Below are 22,105 nucleotides of genomic sequence, written 5' to 3'. Positions count from 1 at the left end.
GTTATTTTTTTAAAGAATAAATAATAATTAAAAATGAATGGTGAATGATAAACTGATAATGTATAAAATTCTTACAAAATCAATATATATTTGGATTATGCAAGATTTATACAAGAATTAATAACCAACAAATCATTGATTCAGTGGTATAAAATTTCACTAAATCAACTTACCAAGGACAGGACCGTAGTAGTACAAAAAAAAACACGAACTGCAATGAGATTAAGATGAAACATGGCTTGATGACAAGATAAATAGAAATGGGACCCAAGCTATAAATTCACGAAATCATTTAATTTTCCAAGAGTGTGGACACTGACCACAATATTTGGTAATTAGAAAACCAAACTGTACATGTGGATGACATTGCCTATGTGGTTTCCGGTGTCATGTAATATTTTTTTCGGCATCTACCAAGGGTATTCTCACACCTTCAGCATCTACCAACAAGTGTCGTTCTTAGGAATTAAATCATTGACATATTGTTCATCCTAAGAATCTAGCAGACCGTTACACCATTAGACCAACATCTTAAGTGTTACGTAATATGAACCAACCAAAGGTGGTGCATGCATGAAATACTAACAATAGAGTATTCTCTCAATTGATTCCGCAATATATTCAAAAGATTATATAATATATATTCAAAATTGCAGAAGAGATTTTGTAAAGATGTCTAAACTTAGCTTATACAATTATTATTTTGTAACCATATAACATGTATAGAGACAGAAACAAGGTAAAACTAAGCAAATTTGTCAAGTGCTGCTACATATTCATATGCCATTGCATGGAGAGGAGGCTCCATAAAGAAAAGGAAAGAGCTTAAAACAATGATGAATATGGTGAATATAATAAGTGATTTGCGATAATCACCATGTTTTCTAACAAGTTTGAGCCCTTCTTCTTGACCAGTTCCTGTGGATGATGCATCATCTAACTGAAGAGTTGGGCTAGTTAAATAGCCATATGCCATGCCAGTGAATGCTGCTCCAAAATGTGTCCTACAAATCAATCAACCACCAAATAAAGGTTTCTATTTCTGCAACAACATTTCGGAAATCAGTGAAATATCTATGCACCGACAATATAAATAATTATACGCAGCCATTGTATCATCCACCACTCATTTTACATTATGCCTCTTTGTTTTGAAGGTAAGTACCCTTTGATATTTTATTGAGTTTGATATATAAACTACATTCTCTGAATGATGTAAGACATACCAATCATCAATTGGACCAAGGTTGCTTAATATGAAACCAAGAGCAGTAACAATTATTGCCTTCACAAACAGGTTTTCTGAAGCATCATTAGAAGTAACATCTTTGTTTTGAATTTGATACATGAGCCAAGCACCAATTATTGCAAATACTGGCCCCTGAATGCAAGGAAATGAACAAGAATAGATATTAAACTCATTTTAAAAACTTATTTAGCAGGATACAAACCATGACACAGAAGGAACAAATTTAGAGTGAAAATTTAGCATGAACCTTTTTCTAGTAATCCTACTATAGAACATTGAATTTTATGGGACTTGATCATTATTAAAATGTCAAAGTATATGGTTATTGCTCTAAATTTTTATCACTTCCTCCACGCCTTTCTGAGTTTGAAAAATCGTATCGAAAAACAACCATAAGTCCTTTAAACGTGTTGACGATAAGTCCTTTGCAGAAAAATTTGCTCTATGATTTGTACAAACTATATAATTGTTATGTTACACTTAGATTGAACAAATCATAGAGCAACATTCAAACTATATGGCTGTTACACTTAGATTGGTTTTATGTTCTTTAAATTAAACGTGTTCATGATAAGTCCTTTGCAGAAAATTTTGTGTAATAAATTTCATTAAACTAAAGCATCTAGATATAATTTTTTCAGAACTTGTGCACATGAAAAGCCATTATAATTGAGAACATTCAAACTAATGAAGCATCCTTGTTACTATGAGTAAAAAAGCAAAGGTCTACTACTTGGTTTAAAAATTCACATTAATATATAATGCTCTAAAATTCATTTTAACTGAAAAATGAAAATTGTTCAATGAAAAGGACAATGGTTTAAACTTTAAAATGTAGAATGATACTTACTGTCCCACCAACAGTTGGATCTGGTGTATGCAGAAAACTTGTCAAATTGCCCGAAACTCCGCCGAGTATGTAGATCAAGAAAAATGTAAATGAACCATAGCCTCTGCAAACCTGAAGCCCAAATGTTAACAGGGACCAACAACTCAGAGCCATGTGATATATTCCTGCATGCTGCACATGAAAAATGTTACTAGGAAACACAATCACAATGAAAGTTAAGACTATAGATCGCTGTATTTTGGTGTTGTTGGTTTGAGTTTGAAAGTTAAGACTTCGGAATATCACAAACTAAAACATGTGATTCTCCGAAACCATGTTGATTGTCATGTAAAATGTGCTCTATATCTATGGAATGGAAACACAGACCCAATTCTCAAGCTTGTACCAGAAACATTGGTGTTACAAGCCTCCACCATTCTCCAACCATGATCAAATCGTTTATCTTTGCTCCGTATAGTAGCGGAAGTGAAAACAGCTCTATGTCTTCATTCCTTATAGGACTTGCTATTTCGAATAGAAATACTGCGATGTTTACGGAAAACAATATGCCACTGCAACCAAGATCATAACATACAAGGATAAAAGAGTTATTCGTAGTATGCCGTGTATCGAAAACAACTAATAGGAGTAAAGTACGAATATTCGAAGCAAGAGAAGTTTTCGAACAGATAAAACATGAATCGTGACATAGTAGGACTTACATTAGGTAGAGACTGGAGGTATCATCATTCTGCTGTGAACCTATAGTGGACTGTAGACTGCGTACGCCTTTTATTCTGCTTATATCCGGATAAGTATTTCGTTTCCTAAAGTTTGTTCTTATGGTATCATTGCTGAAAGATTGTTGTGCCACTAAATTGTCTTCTTCGCTTTGACTCTCAACATAAGTTGGAAGACGAATCTCTTGGTATGCACCTGCATGTAAACATATATTTACAAGTTCACTTTTGCCACAAGCATTAAGCATATGCAGAAAACACAAAACTTTGAATTCAGCTCTCTTGACAAGGCTGCATACATCTAACCTCCCGAGACTCTACTAAGTGGTAGCCTCGTGCATTGGGCCCCATTGTTTAAGTCTACGTTTTCCTAAAATTTCCATTATTAGCATTTACAAATTTTAAAATCGATGTCTAGTACTTCCCAATATTTGGTTGCAGAATTGCAAAATAATTTATCAACCTTCTTTACACAAACCTAACCTGAGACATGATTGTTCTTTACTCTTAGTCGAAACAAGGTTTAAGTGAATGAGAAGAGCTATTCAGCTAGAATACCGGAACGAAAAACATTACACTTTACCGTTATTCACTTTGCCAAGATACTCATCAAGAGACTCTAGTCCATTTTTCGGTCTTGATTGACCATCTATTTGATGTGCCTGCATTACCTTGTTTGATAAATCAAAAGAACATGATTTTGCATTATCTTGGCGCTTTCCGAAATAAGAATCTAATGATCTCAATTGCTTCTTGATAGAGCTAGACTCTGTTGAACACTGAACTATGGAAAGATTTTCTCTCTTCGAATAACATCCCGGAATTACTTTCGTCACTGTCTTATGCAGAGATTCTTTGCCATGAACTATGCACCTAAGTGCATTCCTCTCTTTTGTGTTTGATTTTGCAAGGATATTGCTAGCTTTATATGAAAAGAAGGACCTTAACATATTATCAGAGTCATACATGAACCTCTTTTCATTATGTCTTATCAAACTTTGGGTTAATAGATTTTGGTCCTTGTAAGGTGTATTGTGACATATTGGAAATGCAGCCATGAAAACCTGAACAAAATTGAAAAGAAATGAGGATAAGTAACATCTAAATGATATCAAAATACAGATTAAAAATACTAAAGATATATTATTGAATCATAGTATCTTATAGTTGTGTTAATATGCATTTCCTAATTCAAGAAGTGTAAAACTACCCTTCTGGTTTGCACATATAATTGAAAAATGTGCATAAAAAAAGCACCAAGGTTATCAATTCCTATAAAAACAGAACAAGGTTATCTTAAGACCTTGTTTGAAAAAGCACTTAAAAATGCACACCAATATTTTTCTCAAAGTAAAAAAAAAGTAGTGAAACTCAAAACCAAGAAAAGGGTATCTCTTAAAAACTACCAAAGTGCACATAACCAAGAATCTGAAAGCCACAAATGAAAGGTACCTCTATAAATGCAACTTTGTTTCCTTATCATATATCAGAATTCCTAGCTTCAGAATTCCTAAAAGGGTATGAGTCTGTTATGAGAAAGAACTACTTTGTACTTGTACTTGAATTTCCATTAATGGCTAATGGTTAATGGCTTTGGTTGATGTTGATTGATAATGAACAATTGAACCACAAGTACAAGTAATTTGTATGATATTATATCTTATCTATGTTTAGCCATTCACGTTTTGTGAGAAGAGATATGTTAAGTTCATGCACCAATAAATGCTTCTATTAGGATTCGATTGGACCCACTACCCATTTCAATCAATCTTACACGTTGCATGCTCAAATGCCTCAAAATGTGTGGCCTACATAAGAACTTTATAAAGTGGAATAAAATCTAGGATTTCTTCAAAAAATAAATATATGGCTTGATTATAGACTTTAATATTATAAAGTTCTTTACTTTTATAAGAGTATTATGATATTCATCATTTATATATATTACTTTTGTTTAAGAAGTTGATAATAATTTACGAATAAATAATGGATGGTTTACATGTAAAAAAAATCTAATATCATCTATGGGTAGATATTAAAGTTAAAGTGTTAATTATTAGATATAGTACTTTACATCTTTATGATTATATAGATTTAATGAGAAAAATATATTTTTATAATAATTACTATGAAGTAACGTAAGATATTATAAATTCTTTGGTACTACTAAGATTATTCCATCACCTTTTAGATGAGAAATTAATCTCTCCCAAGAACCTTCGACCTTGAACTTCAGTAGGACCTTATATTACTAGACCAATGCATGGTTGATACACATGATATTATATTTTTTGGTTTCTCATAGGTATCCTCGCACTGGAGGCAATCTTGTTCGAGCCGGAAACATCTACAGGTACGTGGGACTAACTCTCTCAGTGGACATTTTTTCCATCCACAAGACTCGAACCCGAGACCTTGCTTAAGAGGAATCAAACATGTACCATTTGAAACAACGCTCGTTGGTACACATGATATTATATGATATTATAAGAAAATTCAGTATCCAATCATTTAAAATTAAACTCTAAATTTTACAATAGAGAAGTATCCAATCTTTGTTTTCTATTCCTGTTAGAATTAACATTATTTTCTGGACCACATTTAATGACACAATTTTCCAGGTAATTTTATGGATAATGTTACTGATACTCTAAATTGTTTACGCACACTAATCCAAAAGCATTCATTTACTTTTAGTAGTGTGATCTAGTCCCCCAATTTAAAATATGTATAATAATTTTTTTATTTCAGCTCACAAATAATTGAATTGCACATTTACAATATAAGTTGAAAAGGTGTAGCACCCTTCACCACCCACTCTACCATCTCATTCACCATTTGTTGGACTCGACCATGATCGGGAAGTATCTAACCACAACCACCGAGAAGTTTTATTATCAAGCATTAAATGAGAAGAATAAAAAGATATAAACGAGATACTATGTCATGACCAAAATCTTAAAGCAATCATTCTATAAGTCTTTTACACTTATAAATTTAACTTCAGATTTAAATATACCCAACATTATGTATAGTTTTTATCTAATGGTATAAGACCCCACTAGATTCTAAAGGTTAAGAGTTCAATTCCTGGGAGCAACATTTATTGGAAGGGGCAATCACAAACTCCAAAAAGATTAATTCCTTACTCCAAAAAAGTGTAAAGATACATTTGGTAGTACCAAAAAAATAACTCTAAAATTGTCAATTTATTTGGCTGAACAAACTTCTTAATAAGATGTTTTTCCTTGTTGCTTGAAAATGAAAATTAAGACTTAAGATTATACTTTGTTCTATTTGAATTTTAATATTAAACCAACAAAAATTGAATGGAATACTCTAATATGATAAGATATCTTAAACTCAATTTCAATGAATACTTTTGCCAACTTTGCAGTTAATTTATTGGAGCATCATTGATCAATGGAATCAAAAGTTCAAAACCAGCATTTTATGAAAATTAAATTAATAGTTGAAAATTTATTTTCCCTTAAGATCCACCAAGATACAATAAATGCCAAACAATGTCAACAAGCATTTGAAGTTGCTTGCTAACACAAATACACAATGCATCACTAATCATTTTCAAGGAAAGAAAACTGCATAATCAATATTACTTGGTACTCAACGGGGTCGAATATCGGAAAACATTAACCGCGCATACAACCAGATAATTTAAGACTAGATCAGATTCTTTAAACATGGTCTGAATCAACTGAAAAAAGCAAATGAATCGAACTCTTCTGAGGACAAAAAAACACGATTTGATACAAGTCTTACTGCTCGGTAGGCAAGGTCTTAATGATATCCGAATCACCTGAAAATATCATCAAACAAAATTAGAGAAGCAAATAGCATAAAATTTGTTGCTAATGTTTAAATAGTTGAACAATATCAGATACCAGGATCAACGATGCTGAGGCAGCACACTCTGTAATATTTTCCACAAGCAGTACCTAAATCGACATTGTCTATACACAATAATCACTTTGTTAGAGATATTAATAGAACATATAAGAACCATCAAAGATTGGAAAATTTATGTCCTTTGACAACTTTATCAAATACTAGTACATTTGATACCAATGCCTCTCTATTCAAAGATCTTAACGGTGTAACCACAACATTTTTAATTAAAAATACCAAATATTATATCAGGATAATGTTTTTGAATAGAGACATTGGTTAAACACTCATATAACATATAAGCAGAATTTATGTATAACTTAACATTACAATGTGACAGAAGAACTTACTCCCATTATAATGGTGAACTCCAACCTTGGCCAACATAGCATAATACTCGATTTCCGATTTCCTCAAGGGTGGGCAATTGTTGGCAATGATAATGAGTTTCCCTGCAATAGTTAAAAACCAAAATAATAAAACAACAGCAACAACCAAGTCTTAGTCCCAGGAAGTCGGGTCGACTAAATGGATCGACAATGTTATAATGTGCTATCATAAATCATAACCATTGACAAAGCATAAATCTTTAAAGTTTTTCCTAATCGTTACACCTACAAAAAAACCAAAATAATAAAAACCAGCTATAATTTCTATATTATCAGTAAAATCCACAACCATCTATATAAATCATAATCCTCATAGCTCTAAATATAATCACTTGAAATTGGTTCCATATCCAATGTACAAAACTAGAACCCTCAAAATTATTCCCACATCAACAACACCCAACATTTAAAATCCCAAACCATTATATCCTAGCAGTGTAAACATTATAAATAAGAAAAAAATGGCAACAAAAACTAAACTCAAACACATTACATTAATTCAATGGAATCTTATCAGAAGAGAGAGTAATATGTGTTATATATATAAAAAAATTACCTTTGGAACTTCTAAGTGATTTGAGAACAGTTTTATAACCCAAAGTATATTTACCACTCTTCATCACAAGAGCGAGCCTATTGTTAATGCTCTCATGAGTCTTCTTCTGCATAAAAAATCAGAAAAAAACCATTAATAACATCAGAGAGAAAAAACAGAAAATGGGTAAGAAAGAACTAGAAATGTGAATAAGAAGATTTACGGTTTTCTTTGCAGCAACCATGGTGATGATGGTGGAAGAGAGAAACCCTAGTTAGTGAAAGAGAGATTGGAATGAACATATATAAATGTGGGCCTGGATTGTATATTCAATTGCAGTGGAAGGCCCATTTATATTAATCCTTTTCATATTCATTATTAATTAATAATTGACTTGTTGAAGAGTGGTTCTCAATTTATTGGATTCAACTATTTTAATTTTGAGATAAAAATGTAATACAAATAAATGATAGATGATGTATTTAATGTATATAAATTTTTACATTACAATACATAGATATTATACTTTTTCTTATTTTAATCATTCTATCTTCTTGGGGTGGATCATAAAACTTGCTTATAGAGTTATTGGAGTTTTAGATTCTCATTCAACTTATTATTATTTTTTATGGTAAGCACATATTTCAGTTTTTGCCATATGGGTTGCCTTTAATTTATAATCCTTTTTGTTTAAATTGTTTGAGAGGATAGTTAAATCTCCAATCATAGGCTTTCTAATAGTAAATAACTATTTAAAAAAAGGTCAAACATTAAACTATATTGTACGAGTAATTATAATTGTGATGGTAATATTGTAAATTTGGGAGTAACGACATCATAGTCATAATTCTAGAAAGAAAATGCCATATGAGAAGGATTAAAATAAGAAATAGTCATGGATGTCAAACAGTTACAACTTTAATGTTTTCTTTGATTTGGATGAGAAAATGAGAAGAGAGAAATATGTGAGAAAAAAAGTAGGAAAATAAAAGAGTTGATACTTAAAGTAGAATTTGATATTATTTTGTATAATAGAAAAACAAGAGAAACATAAGAGAAATTGTTGTTTTCTTCACTCTCTACTCTAGTATGTTTGGGTGAATAAAAAGTGAGAAAAATGACATAATATTATGTATAAAATGATAATGTAAGAGCTTTATACACTTTCGGTGCATCATCCATAATTTATTTTTAATTATTGTTGACTCTTCAAAAAAATAATAATACAAATAAGTTGTGGATGATACAAATCTTTATACTGACGGTACATAAATATTACACTCTTACATTATTATTATTATTATTAATAAACTTAAGTGTTGATTTTTAATTAATTATTTATATACCTCATTTAATAATTCTATTTTCTTTATCATATACATGTAAGTCCCCTAAATATGTATATATAACTTCTAGTAACTCAAATATATTTGTATACCTGAATTTGTAAATTCATTAATTTTTTTTTTAAGTTTGTATAGATTGAATGTTATATATAAAATATTATTTTTTGAAGATTGTATTATATAAGTATTTTTGCCTTAGTGTAGAAATTTATAAGTATTAATAATAAATGAATATAGGGGAAGGTGGTCAACATGGTAAATTATTTTGTCATTTCTTACCATTTTCTCTAAGTTGAGAATAAATGATTTTTATTGGAATTCATTAGTTTTTTTTTTCTCTATCTCTTCTATTTCTCTCCTCAACTAAAGGAGATAAAGTAGTAATCTCTCTTCAATTGTAAGATGAATAATGCTTTTTTTTATTGTATCACAATATAGATCATATAAGAGTATAAGATAGTAGTGTAAAATGAATAATTATAGTGCATTGGAAAGAAAAGGAGAGAAGTGCAACAGAATGCAAAAATGCATGGTTAAACTTTCAATCATTATTAAAATGGATATAAAAAAGAATGTAGTGAGAATATGTCACTTGTTAAGCTCTCAATCATTATTAACATAGATATAAAAGGAATGTGGTAAGAATATGTCACTTGTTAATAATGTAATTTGGATATCACTTGTTATATCAGTACAAATTTTAAAGAAAAAATAAATTATAGATGACTTTTATTTTGAATTTATATATTTATGTATAAAAGAATTTTACAAACCTAACTTAAAATATTAATTATGATGATACAAATAGTTACAAAATTAATAAAAATATATACACATTGCTAATAAGAATAATAATAAAATTTAAATTAATCATAGATCATGTTTACATTTTTTTATTGATTATATAATTTCACCCCATAATATCCGCAACCTATATTACAATGACCATAATTAGAGGAATTATAATTTAAAACAATGTTCCATCTTTAACAATAATTTAAACACACTTTTAAATATCAATTCTACGAAAAGCAAATAATAAAAAGTAAGATGAAAAGGAAAGGAAAATTAAAAAATACTTGTGGACTAAAAATTCATGATAATTAATTTTGATTAAATTGCTATTCATCTATACAAGATATTAGATATATTAGGAATTTGTTTTTATTTAGAATAAGTCCTCAGTCATTCTTACTTGGCTTCTATGAAGAGTTGGTTTTAGGATAGAAATTGTTTTTTTTTAACTTCCCACCCACTCATGTATTTTGTAAATCATGATTTATGGGTTATGGTCTTTTAGTCTTTCTTTTATTTTCATGTAATTGGCTATATAATGAATAAAATACATTCCTTCTTAGCACTTCTAAAACTTTTATATTAAGGGACTATTGTATAAATTTCCCAATTTCCATGAAATATATTATTATAAGAAGTATCAAGTTATCTAAAATTAGAGTAAATGAGAGAAATCAATATGATATATCGAATTAAATCTTTTGTTAGAACTAACATCAATTATAAGCACTTAAACACCCACTAGAAGCACTCCTTGAGCCTTAGGTCTATGAGCCTTAATAATATTTTGATAGCTATTCAATGCTTCTGATAACAAAGACATAATTGATCAAATTCCATTAACAAATTTTCATTTGCTATTTTCTTTTATTTATTATGTACACTTTATTTGATTATTTAACGGTTAATGCCGCACAATAATCGATTTTACTATATTAATAAAAAATTCACAAAAAATGTAGGTTGATATTATAGTTATAACTTATTTATAACTAAGATATACTTATAAGTTTATTTAAATAATCACACAAACTTTTTTACCTATTAGTTAAAAATATTTTTACATTAATCATGACAAAAGTATTTACATGAGGTGAAATTACTACTTTCACTTAAATTGTAATTTTACCATAATTTAGAAGAATTTAAAATTTGTGTACTGACAGTGTAAAGTTTTTTTATATTGACAGCATATCATTCACAATTAATTTATAATACTTTTATTTGAAAAGTAAGAATTTGCTGATAGTGTAAACAACTCTTATACAATCAGTATATACATATTAAATCCAATTTACAATTACTATTTTAAATTATATATGTATGTATATTTATAACTTTATATGTGTGTTGACACTGCACAGTAATATGTTTTATAACTCTTTTTTATCTGAGACTAATATCTATACACCAATAATTATAAGTTTTTTCACCGTTAGCATATTATTATTGTGGATATTATTTTTATTTAAATGTCAATGATTAACACATCATGAATGATGTATTATTAGCATAAGTCTTACAGTTTTAGTTTTAGCCCATAAATATTAATTATTTGCCTTATATTAAAAATATAGTATTGAAGAAATATTAAAAAAGTACATAAATCACTATCTTTATTAAAATTTATAAAAGCATTGTAAATATTCTTGGTTTTGTATTTAAAATAAAAGGTTATTGATAATTTTTATGAGATGAGATCCATAAAAAATCTACTCTACATTTTAGGAAAATTTAATGATTTGAATTAATGAGTACATCTAAACCATTAGACTTTCCTAAAATTAATGACTAATATGTGAAATAAGTTTTTCCTACTTACTATTAGAGTAAATGGATCCCTCTTTATTTTATTAACGAGAGATAAAAACTTACCAAAGTTAATAATTTTGGGATAATAAGTGTCACATGATAGTAACATGGTCGTCTCTTAATATTAATATAATTTAATCGATCTTTATGGTAATTTATCTTAAAATATTAATAATCTGTGGTATAATTTTTTTATTCTCTCTATTTTAATCCTACAGATAACTTTTATTTTTAACCTACCCAATAACTTACAAATTGAATAAAACAAATAAGTGGTAATTTTATGTCTTGTCTGGCAAAATGGACATTGCTCGTGGGCGTGCCCTCATAGCCCGCATTTTTTTTACGGACAGGGCATGCAAATTTTGTCCATTTTTCCGTTTCGCCCTATCCGTTTTGCTTGCTAAGCCCGCGGACATTTCCATTGAGCAACGCGGGCAGCCTACGGCGGCCCACAAACAACATTTAAGGAAAAATTAAGAAATTTCAAATAAATTATTATGTAATGTGATTTTTAATTTTTAAAAATTATAATATAATGTGATTTGATCAACTTCATATAAAATATCAAAGTATTTGTTAATTTTTTTATCTTCAACTACTTTATTTTATTTATTATAAGATTTTTTTAATTTTTTTTAATTATTCAACGATGCCCGCAGGCCTCCCGCAAACCCGTTAGCCCGTTTGAAAACGGGCATAATATTAAATTTTGTCCATTAAGCCAATATGGGTATGCCCGTCCCGCTTAAATTAATGCGGGCATTTGCGGGCACGGGCAAAATGGGTCGGGCAGCCCTTTTTGCCATGTCAACTTGTCTACATATATAGGGAAGTCTTATCTCCATTGAATAAAAAAAAGTTTACACACCAAAAAATATTATTTATAATTAAGCATTTACTAAATTCTTCAAGCAATTACACTTTATTTTGTGCTGCTCCACAATTGATAATTTATTCACTTCAACAAATTTAAATTGAAATGGCTTTTACACTTTTAAGAATAAAAACTAAGAAATATAAAGTATTACATATTTAAAGTGTAAAATATTATCTTGCAATGCACATCATAGCATGTTTAGTTAATTACTTTTTTTTGTATATAAGGGATTATTTAAAAAATCAAGTATATTAAAGTAATTGAATAGAATCATTCACTTAAGGTATGCAATTAAACATTGAATAAAAAATGACGTGAAAATATAAAATTATTCAAATATAGAGCCTCATTTGGAAGTAAAATATATTAAATAGCTATATGAATTTAAATTGACATCTACCTGTTCCCGTAAAATATTTAATTGCCAACACTGTAAAGTTCTTATGCATGGAACCCAATCTATACGACATAGATTATATGTCTCTAAGTATATTATTCTCTGTCCTGAACTAATTAAATATTATCATATAAATAAATAAAAATTAAAAATTAAAAGTAAATTCTAATTGATTTGAGACATGAAAAGAAATATCACTGAAAATAGATGATTTTTATCCTTGAGATATATTTTTATATTCCACATAGATATAGTAAAAATTTAAATCATCAGTGTATGCACTAATTTCTTTAAGTAAAAAACATTTTAATTCATTAGAAGAATGAACATGGTCAAAGTATGAAATCATGTATATTTTCATTAGAATTAGTGCAAAGAGGATAAGGATTCTCTTGAATGGGATCAAATATAGGGTGATTTCTTTCTTATTGTACACTAATATGGCTTAATTTGGATGATTTATTTTCCATTCAAAAACAACTGAAATGGAAAATAAGAAAGTAATGGAAAATAATCAAAAGCATTAATTATATAGAGGATAAAATAACATTAGTTATTTTTTGGTCAAAAATAACATTAAATTAAGTACTGAAAAATTAAACCAATAGATACAATTGATAGAAACACTTATATATTGAGTGTGCCTTTTGAAATTAATATATAGAATCTCATTTGGGAAAAAATCTCTGCAAATAAATAAAAATCATTATATGGGTATTTAAATAAAATAGTTTGAATTTAAAATGTGTGATTTAATTTTAATAAAGACTTCTTTTAAATTATAGTAAAAAAATCCAATCATTTTAAAAAAAAAAGTTGGATCTAGATGTTTTCTTCTATATTCTAATCATAAATTTGAAACTATTAATATTTATATATTTATTCTTTTATAATGGAAAATAGTTTTTTATTTTATTTTGAAAGTATGGAAATTAGCTCTATATTCCTAAAATTGTAAGGAAAGAATCCATCAATTAAAATCAATAAGTTTTTTTTAACAAACTTATTTTCTTATTCCAAATAAAATATTACAAATGTTCATTTTCTTAGCAGAATTGAATGATGGACCATCCAAATAATTCTAAATTTTGTAACAAATCTCCAAATATATTAAATCTCTTCTCATTTCTTGACTCCAAGCCATTGAAGAGGAAAAAACAGTTTAAAAAGAAACCTTAAAAATCATTTATATATCCATTTTCTCTCATTGTTGATTTCAAATTTCTACCCATCTCTTGTTTTACCTTAATTTGTGTTGTTCTTCTATTGCAACCAGCAATGTTAACACCTTCTTCAAAATCTTCTGAAGAAGAAAATCAGGTTACTGAGGCTCAAGTCACTAAGAAAAAAGGCAAGCGAACTAAGAATCCTCCTATACGAATTGTTGGAAAAAGAATATATGATCCAAAAAATGGAAAAACTTGTCACCAGGTACTTTTTTTTTATTTTTATTATTATAGATTTTTATGATTATCTATTTCATTTTTTCCTATGAAAGATGGAAAATTGAACGTGGGTATCTTAGGATCATGAAAATGATGTGAAAATAATAATGTGGCCGATTGGGAACATTGAATGCATGAGAGAGTTGCTTTCAATCTTTGTAAAAAAAATCATTTTTTTAAATTCATGTGTTTGTATCTGTAGGAGGGTGGTGATAGTTTTTGTTTGGTATTAATTAATAGTTCTTTTTTTGTTAGGGCAAGCAATTTGCTTGTTTTTAAGTTTATTTTATTGATATTTATTTTTGTTTTTTGTTTTAAAGTGTCGTCAAAAAACCTTGGATTTAACAGCTTCATGCAAGAATTTGAAAGATGGGAATAAGCGTTGTACCCTCCACTTTTGTCACAGTTGCCTCTTAAACAGGTTAGGTTAACCAGCCATATATGATCACCATTTTTTTTTCTGCTGAGAAAAAAAATTTGAATGGATAGTATAAGAGTTTTTTATACTATCAATATATTATCTATCATTCATATTTAATTATTATTTATTCTTAAATATAAGTAGTACAAAATGAATAATGAATATTATATTGTCTGTATTTTTTTTATCGGCAAAAGGTAAAATATTATTAAAAAATAGTTAGAGTTACATGAGAATCAAAAGAAGAGAAAATAAAAAAAATCAATTACAAATCGAAGTTGAGGCATGCTAGGGGTTTATCTACCTAATCCAAATAATTTATTGAGTCATTGTCCCTCTGTCCATTAATCTAAAGCTAAGATTTAACCCTTTTGGATTTTATAGTTTGTTGAATAGAAGGCTTGACCAAATTAAAGATAAGATCATTCCTAGTTAGCCCGATAGCCCAAATTGTAGTTAACCAAATGACACTCCAAAGTCGCGAACCATGTTTGTGAGATACCATGCCCATGTGATTAATGAAATGATGAGTGAGATAAAGAGGTAGAGCGATGTTGATGTCAACCATTGATAAATAAGTTGCCAAACAGAATAGGAGAATCACAAGAAGAAAAAGATGTTGAGAAGTTTCGAAATGCTTGTTGCAAAGTTGGCAAAGAGAGTCTCGTCCATGAGCTAGAAAAAACCCCCTCCTCAGAAGAGCCTCCATCGTTGGTAGTCTATCCTAGAAGAGTCGCCAAGCAAAAGAAGTGACCTTTAAAGGTGCTTTTGATTTCCAAAGAAGGTGGAGATGATGGTTGTTGAAGACTTGTTGGTGATGCTGATTAGTGAGAAAGTCATAGGTTGATCTGACCAAATACTATTTGGATTTGTCATGATGACACTCTCGAGCCAAGTGAGTTTTCCTGTAACACCGATTAATGAATTTCCTGCAAAAAAGAATTAGTTAGTTCAAGTTCCGAGATAAAAAGTTGATGTCTCCAAGTGAGGTTCCAAACCTATTTCCCCCGACCAACTCCCCAACTCATTAATATAGACATCTTGATGCAGACTAAAATTATAGAGTCTCCTAAACCTAGAGAAAACGTTTGAAGCGCCAAGCCAATTATCATGTCAGGAACTAGTAGTAGACCCATCCCCAACACGACGAAGAATACCTTGTGAGAACCAATGAGTGTTATTAATATTTAAATTTTTACATTAATAATGCATAAATACTATACATTTTTTATAGTTATTTTAATTCAGAATGATGTATAATTGGATGTGTTTTCATGTTGAGATTTTGTTCCATTGAATTAGATATGGGGAGGAAGTAGAACAAGTGGAAAAGTTAAGTAATTGGATCTGCCCCAAGTGCAAAAACAAGTGCATATGTAGTTTGTGTAGGTAAGTTGTTTGTGTTTATAGTTTAGCATTATGGTTTCTACTTTAATTTTCACTATTTTATGTGTATAAACTAAGAATAATGATGTAGGAAAAAAAAAGGTCTTCCACCTACTGGTCCATTAGCAAGGACTGCTAAGACATTAGGTTATAAGTGTGTTTCAGACATGCTTCTTCACTCATCCAATAATAATGTTGATGCTCCTCAAGTGGAAGAAGTTGCTATCAAAAAGGTGTGCTTATTTTCCTTTTGTTCTATCATTCTCATATTTTTTCATCGATAAAATATATACACTAATAATATAAGAGTTTTTTTTATTATCGCTGTAAAATCTATTATTTATATTCAATAATATAAATGAATGATGAATAATATGTAATTAGTATATAAATTTTTATATTAACAGTATATATATATTCGATTTTTTTGTGCCTATGTCCAATGAAGTTTACTATTTATATGTGATGGTTAATATAACTTCTCTTCTTTTATGAAATTCATTATGATGACAGGAAGAAATTAATTGCAATACTAATTCAAGTGGTGGTGATGATGAGGTTATTATGAGCGATATTATTCCACTTTTATGGCCAGATTTATTAGATGATGAGGTTCAATAGCTATATTTTTTCTTTTTCACATGTTAGTAGATATATTTTATTAATCATTGCATATTTATTTTTTAGATTTTTGCCATTAATTTATTGTTGCTTCCTTACAGGAGCTTGAATTTGCTCTATTTGGCAAAGCTGGGAATGAAAACAATTGTTCCAAACTTGACACTCCCAAAGATCAAAGTACATCACTTGATGTAGCTATAGACAAAGAGTTGGAAGAGTTAATTGAAATGTTTAATGGCACTAGCAACAATGTTGATGATGCTTTATTAAGTAGAAGTGGGAAAAGGTTTAAGATTTGCAATGAAGTCCTTGAGGAGGACTCTAAGAGAAATGTGAATGATTGCATTAATATTTTGCATGAAGTCCCTAAAAAGGAGACAAAAATAGCTAGGAACAATGAAATTCTTGATTGAGAGAATGATGATCCCCAAATGTGGGATGCAAATAAGGTTTTAGATGCTATTACTTATGGTGTAGATGACTACCTTAAATCAGGTTTAAATTTTGACGTGAAATGTGAGACTTGAACAAAAATATATAAATACTTCATTTGGGTGTAGTTTATTTCCGCCATTTGGAATAAGATGATATTGTATTTCTAGGAAGGGAAAACTAGCATCGAGATTATTCTCCAATACTGAACCGATAAGTTATTATTCTGCTTTTACTCATAAATAGTAAAAGTAACAACCCGTTATACTTAAAGGCTAAAGTTGTTCTATTATATTTTTATTTTATTTTACTTTTGAAGTATTTTCCTCTCTAGTACTACAGATCCACACTTGGAGAACTATTAGTACCATTATTTTTGACTTCTTATAACTATAATGGTTAAGTAGGCATGCCACTTTATCAAATTACTCATGAAAATGATTTCATTATTCATAAAATATATAGAAAGCATAGGTATCATAACAATCAATCGACAAGATTGGAGGGATATAAGATATATAGGTTCTTATTTGACTAATTAAGAAATATGAGCAAGATAAATTGTGCATGATAGTACAAGATCATACTATAATGAAGGCTATTAGTGTATGAATGCCTATGGAGATTTCAATTGTTATCCAACTTCAGTTAGGGCTGTAAAAAAAGAATTTATGATTCGATTATAATTTATATACTTTTAGTTAATTCTATTTCAATTGCATGCTTTTCATTAGAGATATAGAATTTCTCACCTTTTCATTAGAGATATAAAAAATAGGCCCGGTTCCCCAAACTATGAGTCAAATCAAAATTTTGTATTTTTGAAACATGATTTCATCCCATCCATCTTTGTTTTCTCCCTTTTTAAATATAATCTTGGGGTGTTTTTCCATTCCAAATTCATATTAAAAAATAATAATTAATATTGATAATAGATTGCATTTGTCTACACCTACAAGTCTAGAAATATGTTTTCTATCATCTGTTAAAAAATTTTGGATTGATATATAATATGATCTTATTTTTTTATTTAGTTAGTTCTATTTTGTTTGAGTTTATTTATATTTTATATATGATTGTTCTGTTATATATTATTGGAGTTTATCATTCTATCATTTGTAATAATTTCTGCTTATATAATAAGTTATTTGGACTAACTCATATTTTGAGTTTTACTAATCTTTACCATATTAAATTTCTATATGGTCTCAGAGCAATTTCAACCTCCATGATTTCTTTGGAACTCTGATTAGTCATCTCCCTTTGTTTCTTCACCTTATTCTTAGTATTCACTTTTTTCTTCAACCTAATAATTCTAACTTTCATGCAAAAGTCATCCAAATAAATAAATACCAACATGTTTCAATACAAAATATATATGTTTTTTCGTTTTATATATATTGGCCTATCCTTTAACTGATGATCATTTTGATGATATCTTATATGCAAGTAATAAATTATATGAGCACTAACTTCTTTTTCCCATAGATAGTCATTTCGATAGTGATTATATCACTAAGTTCTTTTCTCACCAAAGATTATTTCTGTTGTGTTTTTTATCTCTCATTGCGAATTATGTTAGCGGTGATTTCTTTTTTCATCGATGATTAATCCTAAGGTGATTATACTAATGATTTTTCTTTCCACCAACGATCATTCTAGTGGTTCACTTTCTCCCGATGCATCAGTCACTATATGGTAGTTAGACCAAAAGATTTCATAATTACAATACATTTCTCATGATTTTATAGAACTATATAATTAGTTTGATTATTTTCATTTTGATAGAAATTCTTTATAATAAGTTTAAAACTTACTAAGTTTAAACCTTATAAGCCGTGTTAAATATATTTGGATATTGATAGAGTATGATCTTATTTAGGATTTAGCTAGTTTCATTATATTTGAGTTTATCTATAGTTTATGTTTACCTTGTTAATTATATTAAAGTTTATCATCCTACCATTTGTAATAACTTATGTTGTTATAATTAATTATTTAGACTGACTCATACTTGAGTATGATCAATTATTATCATCTTAAACTTTTACATCGTTGTCGATATGAAGCAAAAAGAAGGAATGCTTCCTAGTAGTAAGGAAAAATTTGGGAAGAACAATAAAAAGGAAGAGAAGAATGGAGAGGTAAATTAGATTTTATTATTGCAATCAAAAGAGGAAAGTAAAGTAAAAGCAAAAGGGGTTCTGATCAATGCCATAAGAATAAGAATGATTGCAGTTGAATAACAATAGAAGCAAATTTAATTTCATTTAATTTCAAGATGAGATGTCCAAAGCTGATATCTCAAATGTGTTGAGTTTGGATAAAATGTGAAGAAGCTCATGCTCATACTCATATTCTTGAAGCAAAGGGCACAATCCCTATAGGTATGCTATGATATTTAAGCGATTTATTCTGATGTTTAAACCAAGTTCATGCCTAAAGATTTTCAATATTATGATCTGAAAAATATGTGGGCACGTGGTAGGAGTGAGAATGACCGACCCTACCTGCTCACCCGGTATGATCTAATCATGATCAGACCCGAATAAGGTCATGTCTCATCGGGTCTAGAACTGGGTTTGGATTCAAAAAATAGGCTCAGTTAGGATCAGGTAGGAACTAAACATGATCTGACCCGTCCCATGGTCACTCACTTATCATGTTTATATATGTTTCTATTCAATTTTGTACAGTGTAATGATACATTTTTTTCTTCAAATATCATTGGTTCTCTAATTTTTTCATCATATATACATATTAATAATATATACATAAATCATTTTTTATGTCAAATTACATATTCATAATAATAAATAATATTGAGAAGACTTTATCTAGAATGAGTATGCATTATATTTAATCGAGTCTAGGGTCAGGTTCAGGTATAAAGGTTGACCCGATCGATATTTAGGATTGGTTAGTTTCAGGTCTAAGACTTGGTCCAAGTTCAAAAAATGACTTGGTCATTATTTAAGATTGAGTAAGGATAAACCTTAATTTGTCTCAACCTGACTTATGCTCATCTAAGTATGTGATGATGCAAAGTTATGTAAGTGAAAAGACTACCTCACTTTCAAAGTTACAAGGAAGTAGTAATTAGCCCAATAAAATGAAAAGATATGTAAAGTTGATTTTCATGATCATTCTCCAGCTAAGGTTAATAGGGGGAGTCTCAACCCAATAATAAAGTTTTATGTTTTATAATCTTAAAGTGATAATTTTAAATCTTGAAAATAACATTTCTTTACTTGTAAGGGTAAACTTAGACATATCTCTAGATCCTATTCGGTGGGAGTATAGGTTAAAACAATTGACTTAAGCTTAGTTAATGTGTGTAAATTTTCTTCTTATTTATTTCTTTTTAAGAACTACTCATGTAACATTTTCCATTATTCATATCGGCCACTTTATGACCTTTGCATAAATAAACTTTCAAAATATTTTGTGAAAGTTTTTTAATGATTGCAATTTAGAGAAACAAGATAAGAAGTTTATTAAGCACTAAATATTCATCATATAATATTTCTATTTTATGACACTTTAATAACTTAATCAACTCAAATAAATAAAATTGTACTCATACATGATAAAACTTATTTATATGATCAAATATCACCTATCAAGTGTTTTGCAGGCTTAATCTAAATGAATGATAAAAGTTAAGTTTCTAGACAAAACTCGACCAGACTCAACACAAGGATCACGCTGAATGAATTAGACAACAACTAAACTCATGTTGAGCATCCAAGCCACACTCAGCAAAGGAAGACCTACACTCATTGCAATCCCTTCTCTGAGCGTATACAACAAAGAAATAAAACCTTTAGCCTCTTAAATTTTTACGCTGACTGCACATACATGTGCTTAGCATAAAAGGGAGGTGCACCCAATGCAGAAGTGGCACCTATCACAGGCTGGTGTGCTGAAAGGTTGGAGGATGCGCTCAACACATAGTCAATGCATTGAGCGTAGGAGCCAGCATGCAGATACTATTTAAAGAGGTTCAGCCCAAGCCATTAATAACACACTTGATTTATTCGAATTAATACTTATTTCCTAAGTTTTTAGAGAGTTTAGCTCACTTAGATCGTGAGAACTAAGTGTAAGCACTATATGAATTAATCTATGTTCATTTGTGATTGGTTCTACCACCAGATGAGTTCTGTATTATCTCCATCTTACTTGCAACCTTGCATTGTGTGAACATGAGTAGCTAAGTACTCACTTGTTGGGATTGAATGTAATATATGTTTGATGTATACACATTGATTCAATTATATTAAATTCACGAAGTTTTGATTATTTTGAGTTGTGTATATATAACGCCTATATTTTTCCTAATATGAATTAGGATTTTGCTTAGTGTATTAAATTGATTTTTATTATATAATTGAGAATATATGTGTATTTAAAACATTGTACTAAAGTGTAATGTTTTCTTTTTTAAATCTATTCATATATTGTACTAGAGTATGATATAATATATTTATGATTAGTAGCATAGTTAGATTGATTCTTTTAAATTTTAAGATTTGTTATAGGTTTATCAATCCAAATTGCTTTATGACTAATATAAATTTTTGGAATAATAACAATACGAATAGTACTTAGTAATTGATTAAAATAGACTATAATAGTTATTAATATTCTTATATGATAATTATATATGCATATTTCAATTGATTTAAAAAGAGTTAAGAAAAATATAAATAAAAGTGATTGTCCCTTTCTTTGGGGAGGAACTATAACGTAACATTGGGGAGGAGGAGAAGAAGAAAAGTGGTGTGAGTCATTATCTTCTTCCTCCTTGTTTTTCTTTTCCCTTCTCTCATTCTCTTTCTTTATCTCTTTCTTTCTCTACTCCTCTCTACCTTCTATTGAGTGAAGGTGTAGCAAAAAGGTGAGTTCCTTTTGTTGGT

The 22,105-nt window shown here is 29.1% G+C and overlaps 3 protein-coding genes across 5 annotated transcripts; 1 reads left to right on the top strand and 2 right to left on the bottom strand.

Annotated features, from left to right (window-relative positions):
- On the bottom strand, nucleotides 672–4,450 carry LOC109336162 (RHOMBOID-like protein 9, chloroplastic). 3 transcript variants are annotated; one of them, XM_019572582.1, is made up of 7 exons: nucleotides 4,225–4,450; nucleotides 3,402–3,882; nucleotides 2,801–3,014; nucleotides 2,485–2,650; nucleotides 2,100–2,270; nucleotides 1,227–1,381; nucleotides 672–1,004 (listed from the first exon to the last, which is right to left on the bottom strand). In XM_019572582.1, exons 1-7 carry the CDS (start codon nucleotides 4,234–4,236, stop codon nucleotides 746–748), a joined length of 1,458 nt encoding a protein of 485 aa, XP_019428127.1. In that variant the 5' UTR covers nucleotides 4,237–4,450; the 3' UTR covers nucleotides 672–745. The 3 variants fall into 3 exon arrangements, with proteins under 3 accessions (XP_019428127.1, XP_019428128.1, XP_019428129.1); XM_019572583.1 differs by having other exon boundaries at nucleotides 4,271–4,449; XM_019572584.1 differs by lacking the exon at nucleotides 4,225–4,450 and adding an exon at nucleotides 4,122–4,138.
- On the bottom strand, nucleotides 6,337–7,957 carry LOC109335161 (60S ribosomal protein L30-like). Its single transcript, XM_019571252.1, has 5 exons — nucleotides 7,872–7,957; nucleotides 7,670–7,775; nucleotides 7,075–7,176; nucleotides 6,721–6,789; nucleotides 6,337–6,635 (listed from the first exon to the last, which is right to left on the bottom strand). The coding sequence occupies exons 1-5, from the start codon at nucleotides 7,890–7,892 to the stop codon at nucleotides 6,595–6,597; spliced, it is 339 nt and encodes a 112-aa protein (XP_019426797.1). The 5' UTR covers nucleotides 7,893–7,957; the 3' UTR covers nucleotides 6,337–6,594.
- On the top strand, nucleotides 14,157–17,164 carry LOC109335546. The gene is made up of 6 exons (XM_019571682.1): nucleotides 14,157–14,309; nucleotides 14,644–14,744; nucleotides 16,047–16,133; nucleotides 16,222–16,363; nucleotides 16,644–16,742; nucleotides 16,853–17,164. Exons 1-6 carry the CDS (start codon nucleotides 14,157–14,159, stop codon nucleotides 17,162–17,164), a joined length of 894 nt encoding a protein of 297 aa, XP_019427227.1.

This window comes from Lupinus angustifolius, chromosome LG20, assembly GCF_001865875.1.
Source record: "Lupinus angustifolius cultivar Tanjil chromosome LG20, LupAngTanjil_v1.0, whole genome shotgun sequence".
In the NCBI taxonomy this organism is placed as follows: Eukaryota; Viridiplantae; Streptophyta; class Magnoliopsida; order Fabales; family Fabaceae; genus Lupinus; species Lupinus angustifolius.
Note: the sequence above shows the minus strand (reverse complement) of the source record. Positions and strands in the feature narration are given on the sequence as shown.

What these genes read in the sequence shown, in the direction of transcription:
- LOC109336162 (XM_019572582.1), bottom strand. An exon ending in TTGTAACACCAATGTTTCTG is followed by an intron (nt 2,271 to 2,484) that starts GTACAAGCTTGA and finishes TTTCATGTGCAG; the next exon opens with CATGCAGGAATATATCACAT. An exon ending in ATCCAACTGTTGGTGGGACA is followed by an intron (nt 1,382 to 2,099) that starts GTAAGTATCATT and finishes CCTTGCATTCAG; the next exon opens with GGGCCAGTATTTGCAATAAT.
- LOC109335161 (XM_019571252.1), bottom strand. Translation starts at nt 7,892, where the DNA reads ATGGTTGCTGCAAAGAAAACC. An exon ending in ATCACTTAGAAGTTCCAAAG is followed by an intron (nt 7,177 to 7,669) that starts GTAATTTTTTTA and finishes TAACTATTGCAG; the next exon opens with GGAAACTCATTATCATTGCC. An exon ending in AGTTCACCATTATAATGGGA is followed by an intron (nt 6,790 to 7,074) that starts GTAAGTTCTTCT and finishes TATTGTGTATAG; the next exon opens with ACAATGTCGATTTAGGTACT.
- LOC109335546 (XM_019571682.1), top strand. Translation starts at nt 14,157, where the DNA reads ATGTTAACACCTTCTTCAAAATCTTCTGAAGAAGAAAATCAGGTTACT. An exon ending in ATGGAAAAACTTGTCACCAG is followed by an intron (nt 14,310 to 14,643) that starts GTACTTTTTTTT and finishes TTTGTTTTAAAG; the next exon opens with TGTCGTCAAAAAACCTTGGA. An exon ending in CAGATTTATTAGATGATGAG is followed by an intron (nt 16,743 to 16,852) that starts GTTCAATAGCTA and finishes GCTTCCTTACAG; the next exon opens with GAGCTTGAATTTGCTCTATT.